Source organism: Empidonax traillii, unplaced genomic scaffold (genome assembly GCF_003031625.1).
Source record: "Empidonax traillii isolate 1590-97213 ecotype Southwest subspecies unplaced genomic scaffold, ASM303162v1 scaffold1438:size108540, whole genome shotgun sequence".
Classification (NCBI taxonomy): domain Eukaryota; kingdom Metazoa; phylum Chordata; class Aves; order Passeriformes; family Tyrannidae; genus Empidonax; species Empidonax traillii.
The window spans coordinates 49,849-58,894 of NW_020956631.1; the positions used below are offsets into that span (position 1 = coordinate 49,849).

General features: G+C 39.2%; 1 protein-coding gene across 1 annotated transcript in view; it reads right to left on the reverse strand.

The window, feature by feature from the left end:
* Nucleotides 1-3,475: 3,475 nt before the first annotated feature.
* LOC114070112 (small conductance calcium-activated potassium channel protein 2-like) overlaps nucleotides 3,476-9,046 on the reverse strand; it is a 31,362-nt gene continuing 25,791 nt past the window's right edge. Inside the window, exons 3-4 of the mRNA XM_027907330.1 lie at nucleotides 4,657-4,798; nucleotides 3,476-3,526 (exon numbers count right to left, since the gene is read on the reverse strand). Coding sequence (XP_027763131.1) covers nucleotides 3,476-3,526; nucleotides 4,657-4,798 — 193 coding nt within the window. The remainder of the gene's footprint in view (nucleotides 3,527-4,656; nucleotides 4,799-9,046) is intronic.

Below are 9,046 nucleotides of genomic sequence, written 5' to 3' on the forward strand. Positions count from 1 at the left end.
GCTGTTCCAATGCTTGATTACCCTCTCTGTAAAGAATTTCTTCCTAACATCTAACCTAAGAAGAACCAGCCAGTGTCTCCAGCTTCCAGCAGTCTCCCCTCCAGGTCCCAGAGCAGAGCGCCAACCCCCCAAACCCCACCTCCTCCCACCCACACACCCTACCCTTCCTCAATTACTCCCCCTTCGTTGCTAGGAGATTAATGTCTCGGTCATTTAGGGGATCAGGCCAATTCCTTTATTTTTACCTGATGGCCCATTAACAGAACACACACGCGGGGGGGGGAAGGAAAGAAAAATTCCTTGCTAAAATCAGAACTATGACAAAGAGAAAGAGTGATTTTTTTCCCATTGGGGAGGACTCTTTTTTTTGTTGTTTCTCTCCCTCCTCTCTCTCCCCTTTCCCAGTGTGTGTGGGGGTGGAGAGGGAAACCCTTTTTTGGTTTTGAAGCCCCTCAAATGAAGCAGTCTCTGAGGCAGTCTTTGAGAAACAAAAGGCTAAACACAAAAATTGTGGAAATAGCTCCAAAACCTTAGTATCAGGTGTAATGGTTTTAGTCTAGGCCTTCCTTGGTGACCAGTTTGTAACCAAGGAAGGAGCCAAGTACCCAGTATTCCACACAATTTTTACGTAAACCAGAGTATAAATAAGTCGGAAATTAGAAACCTCGCTCTCTTCTCTTCCGGCGAAGTCTGGGAACAGTGGGTCCCTGCGTTAATCTCACTTATCTAAGGCTGAGGCCTGCAAAGTCCGCTGTCCTACCACGTGGAAGTTTGGAAAGTACTGACTGTAACTGCCGATCCTGCTGTTCTAAGAGACGTAGTGAAATCTATTTTGTTAATTATTAGTATAATTTGATCTAGTATACCTGTTCGATATCCCTTTTATTCCCTTTTATCCCCTTTTTCCCTTTCCCTATCCCTGCGGGGGGTGGACCCCCTTTTTCTGTATATATAGCATCTTAACTGTATATAACTGTAATTTACGTAAATATAGATATATTTTTATATAAGCAGCTTGATTGTGGGTTCTTTAATTTTTATAGTTTCTTTCTCCTTTAACCTAAAGAAAGAAAAAAGAAGGAAAGAAAGCTGCTGTCCTAACTTTCGAGGCATTTAACAAAGAACCAAATCCAAACCGTCACATCAGGAAACCACAGAAATAATAAATTCTCTGAGGAACAGAACATGTTGACAAGATGGAACATTCAAATCATAAAACAGAGATAACAACATCAGGAAATCTTAGGACGAGCCAAGAAAGTCAACCTGACCCTATCACACTTGCCAACTATCAAAATTAGGGAAAGATTTCAGGACAGTTCAAAAGTTTAAAATGAGGAAGATGACAAACGACCACTGCCCATGATGAAGATTACAGGAACTCCCACCTCTAAACCTCCCCAAATTAAAGACTCCGCCTATATATGAATATTACAAGTAGATGTTGCAATTTAATCAATATGCATGTTTGTGATGTAATCCTATACTCTAAAACTGTATAAAAGAACTGTGCTGATTGTACTAGACAGAGTTCTTTGTCCAGGGCAACCTGGGAACTCTCCAAGGCGTTGCATTAAAATACCTCCTGCTTTAAAGAAACAAATTTTGTCTCTAAAGCAGTCTCTTTGTGCTTTTTTGGGGGCAAAAATTCGGCTTCAGTTTCTCCAACATACCCCGGAGGGTGTCACCCCACGTGGCAACCACCAGTGATTCCACATTGCCCCCTGCTGACAAGCATAATAAAGAACTGCAGGTTCTACATTTCCAGTGATCCAACAGTGCCCCCTGGTAACTGGCACAGGACACTACAAGCTCTGCATCTCCGGTGATCCAAAAGGGCCCCCTGTTGACTGTGGTTAGAATTGCACCAAAGGGCACAAACAACTGTTTACGGTTTTTTCTTTGCTTGTTTATTGGTTTGTTTTGAAGGGGATTATTTGTGGGTATAGGAGTATTGTTTGGTTGTTTTACTTGTTTTCTTTCATTGTTTCTGCCAATACACATATATCTTTAAATAAAGGGCTGTTATTTTTCCTTTTCCCACAATTTTTTCCCCTCAGTTGGAACCTCTTAATTTCGGATTTCCAATTGCTTATAGGGAGGAGTTTGGGTCTTCCTCATAACTCATCCTCAACGAAACATCTGTGTCTCATTTAAACTGAGACAATTAGTTACTATAAAAGTTTTAGAAGCATAACTGTTTTTAAAGAATCCTATTTAGGAGCTATGAATTTTGGCCCTGGAGTTTAGGCAGGAGGGTATATTCATTGATATGTTCACTGTTTCACACATATATTTCAGGTCCTTTATAGGAAAAAATCGCAATTTCAACATCCAAATTTTTACATTGCTTCATAATTTTCTTCTCAAATATGTCAACTTGCCAAAACCATATTGCTGATGTCCTTTAAAATTTAATTATGGGTCAGATTTTCATTACTGTTTTAACTACTGTCAGACACTTGGTACCCGACTCCTTTTTTTGTTAAGACTGTTTTCTGTCTCTGGAGGTATTTATCCCAAACTCCTTATGCAATCCTGACTATGTAAGTATTACCAAGTGTTTGGAGCCTTACCACTTCAAATGTAGCTGTAGAATTTTTAATCATAAAAAACAATCAAAGACATGAAGGTGAATATCATCTGTGCTTTTAAAAAACAAATTTTCAAAGGGATCTTGTTTCAGTTGTGAAAAAGAAATGCCATGTGTGTAATCAGTATATACTAACCCCTACTGTAGCTTTTCACTAAAGCAATGGAAACAGATGCTGTAAATAATTTTACACCTGATTTCAAATGGTGTTGTCATAAGCAAAATGAAACATAATCAGAATTTCACCTTCTGTGTGGTTCATTCATGAGTGCATAGAAAAAACTTGCAGTAATCTGGAGACTGCTTCTGATATTTTATTTTTACCTTGTTTTCATCATAATAAAATCGTACAGCCAACCCACAACCATTAAAATTTTAAGACCAGTTGAGATGTTGCTGTCATTTGCATCAATATAAGTCCAATAGCAGTGTGAAACTCATGGATTATTAGTATCAATATTAACATTTTCATTGCACTTCTGCAGGGCTTGGAAATTCTAAGATTTCTGTTACAGTAATTTTTTTCATACTGAAAATGCCAAGAATGATGAACAATTTGTTTTGAATAAATATTCAAGGCAAATTAACCTAGAATTTAGCTGTTGTCAAGAGATCTGTTGTTAAGGATGTAGTCAGAGATGATAATGAGGAAGGATAATGATCTAATATCTGCATTTCAAAGCATTTGTTTCTTATTTCTGAACAATGTTTGGAAAGAAGGAAAGCATTATAACAGGGTTCTGCACATCCCTGTGTCAGTCAATATATGCTGCATGTTCTCTTATTTTCCTAATGAACTTATGGTCACTTTTTATCTGGCATCAAAATCCATCTCAGAATGAAGAACAAAGACAAATACCCTAGAAGACAGCAGATATGACTTTAGTCAACAGCCTTTAGAAAAGCCTTCTGAGTAATCCCTGTGCTTTCCACCTGTATTTTCACCAGATTGCAAACTGTGCATTTAAAGATTTTTGCATTTGGCACTACCAAAATTTACTGGAATGCTGTCTCAATAATGGTCAATGACCTGAAACCTGTCAGATGTTAAAAAATAAAAAAGAAGCATTTGGAAAAAAAATTTTTCAACATTACAAAAATGTTTTACTCTCTGAACATAAAATACATACTTTTATAAGCAACAGATTTACTAAAACGCCTACTCAAAAAGAGAAACTTCTTGCCTCCATTTGTTTTCAGCCATAATCCCAATATACCTCTTTTAATAGAAGGTAGATATTAAAGCTGCATTACTTTTATGATCAGTGGATCTTACTGTCATATATACTATATATGATGTCCATCCTGAGCTTCTCCCTCAGGGAAATTTACATGGAAGCTTGATACAAATAAAAGTGGCAGGATCATGATTTTTTTTTTTTTGCTTCTAATTTATTGTAAATATGCAGAAATTTCCATTACAATGTATTGCCCTACTCCCTAACTTGGATAAAATACTACAACACCAAAAAATTGAAATTAGATATGAAGTACTGAATATGTGTGGTCTAACAATGCAATCAATAGTAACAGAAAACTCTTATAATGAAAAATGCACTGCATAAATCCACTTAAAGCAATTGAAAACTACGGACCATATATTATTAGACATAAGAAACAATGGAGGAAACTATGCACAAGGTAAACACTTTAGGAGACTAGCGACCATCACAATTCTACACCTGCAAGTAACTTCATTAAGAAGCAAATATCAGAGCTGTAGGTTTGTTATTAGAAGTGGTCCAATTACATGTCGAACGACAGTCAAGAAGATGTGATATACTAACATTTAATGAAAGACTCTATTGAGATTTTGAAGCTGAGAATGGCATCAGGGTGGAATTGTTTCTCTGTATTTTATTACGCAGCTCTTCATTCTACCTACAGAGGATGAAAGCCTTACATTCCATTACCATGGAATGAGATACTATGGAATGGTACAAGTAAGCCTATATACTTTAAAAGTTATCAAATAAATATTTCTGTTATGACTACCATGAGTTTGGGCATTAATTTCAACAAACCTAATCTCATATCAGGTAAATAAATTCTGAAATACTCACCATGATTCCAGTGAGTAAACAGACCCCTTTCCCACAGTATGTATTAGGTACCATGTCACCATATCCAATGGATAGAAATGTTATTGAAATCAACCACATTGCTCCAAGGAAGTTGCTTGTAACATCTTGCTGATCATGGTACCTGAAAAGAAAAAGAAAATAACTTCTTTATAATGAAAAGTTCTGTTAGATTTTTGTGTTGTCAGAAAGAAATCTCACTAGTTGGTGTGTGATGGATTGACCTTGGCTAACAGCCAAATACCCACCTGCTCACACCTCCCTGCTCAGCAAGCAGGGGACGAAAGAAGTTTGTGTAATGAGAAACAAAAATAAGACCTAAAAATTCAATAAAACCCAATCCCCCATTTTCCAGGCTTAGATTCACTCCTTTAATCATGACTCCTCTACCTGTCCCAAAGCATCGCAGAGTGGATGGGAGTTACAGTCAGTATATATGTACTAGGTCTGGCTAGGATAGAGTTATTGTTTTTCAAAGCAGCTCCTGTGGTGCTGTGTTTTGGATTTTTTACCAAAACAGTACCAATAGCACACTAATATTTTAGGTATTGCTGAACAGTGTTTGCACAGCATCAAAACTTTCTCTGTTTTTCACACTGTTGTTGTCTAAAAGCGGCACTTGAAAGAAATCTCTAATATTTGTTTGTGAGTTTTAGAAGTCAAGGCATTCTTTATTTGGTTGCTGGGTGCATTGGTCATCATTTTGCCAAAATGCACACCGAGGTATCTCCACTACAGTTTTTATGTCAACATTACATGATTATTTATTTTCAGTTCCCGGCATTCCTGTTACATATTCATTACATTTCCCAACACCTATTAGCATATATACATATCCTTATAAGGTTTTGGAGGGGCTTCTTCAGGGGACTTTGGTGGACTTCTCTGTCTGAAGACCCTATAGTTCTGAATGACTGCCTTATGAACTTGTTCAAGACAATTCACTTGGTTATGGCCAGTCTTCGCGAACGAAGAACCGGGGAAGGTCTTTCCACCTTCCAGCCTGCGCATTGGATTTTTTAGGTGAGACACAGTGTGCGCGGAACTGAGCCCACCCTTTAATCCTGAGGTTCATCTGCCGGGACGTAGATGGATTGCCTTACAGGGCTAACGAGTTCCATCTGCCCGGGGAGTGGCCCCGACCGGGAATCGAACCCGGGTCTCTGCAGTGACAGTGCAGCGCCTTTACCCGCTAGACCACCAGGGGTTCACTTGGTTATACAGTAACTAGGTATTGCTTGGCTGGTTGCCTCAGTTCCCCTCCTCATTGTTTCTTTATTTTACTTGGTTAGTAATTTTAAATCATTTGTCTCATCTATATGTAATTTCTATGGTACATTCCATTTGGTTAGTCCCTTTAAATTACTTGGTTCAACTATATGGAGTTTCTATGGTAAATTCTGTTACAAATACTATCAGTCCTCTTTACATCTCTAAACTCCAACATCACTGTCCTCCCAGTGAATAGCTTGGGGGAGAAGGGGTTGCACAATAGGCTGGGAGGGAACACAACTGGGCAGATGACCTGAACTAACCAAAGAGATATTATATAATGTCATGTTCAACAATAAAAGGGAAGAGAATGGACTTTAGGGGGTTATCCATCTTTTTCTCAGGAACTGGTTGGGTATCGATCTACCCACAGGTGCATGATTGCTTTTGTATCACTTCTTTATTTTCTTCCCTCTTCTTCCACTTATGATTCACTTATTATTTGCCTGTTTTATCTTGACCTCCAAGTTTTCTTGGTTTTATTCTTCCTTTCCTTTTCCCCCGTCCCACTGTGGGGGAGGAGTGAGCAAGCAACTGTGTGGTGCTTATATTCGTCTACCAGGGTTAACCCACAACAACATAACAGTCCCTTTCTGCCACTGTTTCCTTCTCACACTTTTGCCCTGCTCCAGTGTGTGACCTCTTGAATAGTTGATCTGTCATGGTCTCTTCCACGGGTTGCAGGGGAATGTCTGCTCTGGTGCCTGGAGTATCTTCTCTTTCTTTTTCCTCCTTCTCTGGCCTTAGTGTTTGCACTGTTGTTTCTCACTCTCTTTTTCTCTTCTCCTCTGCCTGTGCAGTGTTTTCTGCCCTTTCTTAAATATATTTTCATACAGGCACCACCAACTTTGCTGATGGGCTCAGCTTTGGCCTGTGGTGGGTCCATTGCCAACCCAGCTGGAACTGTTATTGCTATTCAAATAGCAGAAACATCTTGTTTTTTAAGAGAATCTTTTTTATGGGGGTACAAGTTCTGTTTTTCCTCTGCAGTTGTATAAGACATCAGTCTACTATAGTTGCTCCAGTCTGAAGCATATACCAAAGTCTGAAATGGATGTGTGGACAAGTAGAGAGCAAAGCAGATCTCTGTCTCCTTGTATTAGACACCAGATCAGTTATTATTGGGTCAGAACCAACTTATGGTGAATGTGTGTGTGTGTGTGTGTGTAGGGGGAAGGGATGGGTCAAACCTCATGGAGGTGGGGTGGCATTGTATCCTTCATGGCAGTCCCTGCCACTTGAACTTGTGAGAGCTGGTCCTCTACAAGGCTTTGGTGGTAGCTATCTCAACCTATTTCTCCTTCTTCCTTCTTGATCCCTCTGCTTCTCTTTCTTTGCTCCTTTCTTGATGCTTGGGGTGGTTTGGTGCTGGAGGGATTGGATTTTGATTTGAGTGTTGTGGAATTGGTTGGATTTTGCTTTAAGTGTTGTGGATTTACTGGATCTTAAGTGTCATGGATTAATAGTATATGCTGAGTCTATTGTGGTGGAACATTTTTGTCTAGCTTATGTGGTGTCCTTTTGAACTTTGGCCAAGTCCCCTTGTTTGCTCCCCTAAATTAATAAATTAATAAAGACATTCCTTGGGAACAAGCCCGTGGCTTATTCTCTTGATGCTATCTCGAGATTTTAAAGAAACCTATATCTATATTTTAAAGTAAAACTCATAGCCAATCCCATGAGCCAGCTGAAGTTTTACATCTTGGCCTAAATTTAAATCTGTAATCAGTAATCTAATAATGAATTGTCATGCTGAATTTAACAACCTAGGATTTTCCCTCTCCTTCAACATATTTAAGATAAATAAAACAGTATGCCACTGTATTCCTTGTCATCACAATTTCTTCACATTAAAAATAAGAAAACCTAACTTTGTTTAAAATCAACTACTAAATGTAATTTCCTGATGTGCTATTTGTTGTCTTATTTTTATCATTCTACTGGAATGTGTTCATTTTTTTCCTGTAAACAAGCTTAAATGAATAATCTAGTCTTCACATTACATATATATCAACTGAACTGTGAAGCCATAAAGACACCTTTTAGGTATGAAACTGGCTGTTACAACCCAATCTGTGAGGAAAAAAGTCCTAGCACTAATGTAGAAGGAATTTTGCTTCCTAGACACAGAGTAGCATTGCAACAGAGACTACCTGCCTGCTACTGCAGCCTTAAGGTTGAAATAACCCCTGCTGTTGCTGTGTAGCCTCAGGTTAGTCATCTGTGCTGTTGTTTCCTCAAGGGTATTATTTTAACCAGTCCCCAAATCACTGTCTCACAGTAGGTCACAGAGTGCCACTTGGTAATTAGTTCATAAATCCATGGGAAACCTACTTTCCATCTGTAGTGGTTTAACCCCAGCCAGCAACTAAGCAGTACACAGTGACTTGCTCACTCCTCCACCAGCAGGATTAGGGAGAGAATTGAAAGAGTTGTTGCCTTAAGATCAAAAGCAAAAGAAAACTCCAGGTAAATTTAATATAGAGATAAGATATAGAGCAGGTCTTTAATGAAGGCTTTCTGGCACAAGGAGTACAAATGGTGCACACGGCCCATGTCCAGGGGTTCCACAATTTATGGTCCGATCCGAGAACCACCCGCCTCCAGATCTGACCCCAGGCACGCCTCCCTGGAAATTGAGTCAGAGGTCCTAAGATCCCTTTTTTCCTCATCTTCCTCTTCTTCACAGCACGTACTGTCTTTGGAGCTTCTCCAAGGGTCCGGGTTTGAAGATTGCTTTGACTATGATGGTATCTTGTTGTTCAGGCTTGGGATGCAAATGTTCTTTAACAGAATGAAGGCCTGTCTTGAAAGGGAGCCTAAACAAGCTTAAAGAATTTAGAAAATTCGATATGAAATGGGGGATAGGGTTTGGTGAGTGTTTAACTACTATTCTAGAGTGTGACAGACTATCATCATCATCATCATGGCTAGGCTTCGCGAACGAAGATTTGAGAGGGGCTCTACCCACGCTTGCTACAAGCACGCTGATGGCTAAAAAGGCCAATGCGAGATAGACAAGTCCGGTTGCAGAACGTACAGCAGAAAGACTCTCCAGGTGATATCGACAAGACGCGATTCTTTCTGCGTTGTCTTTTCT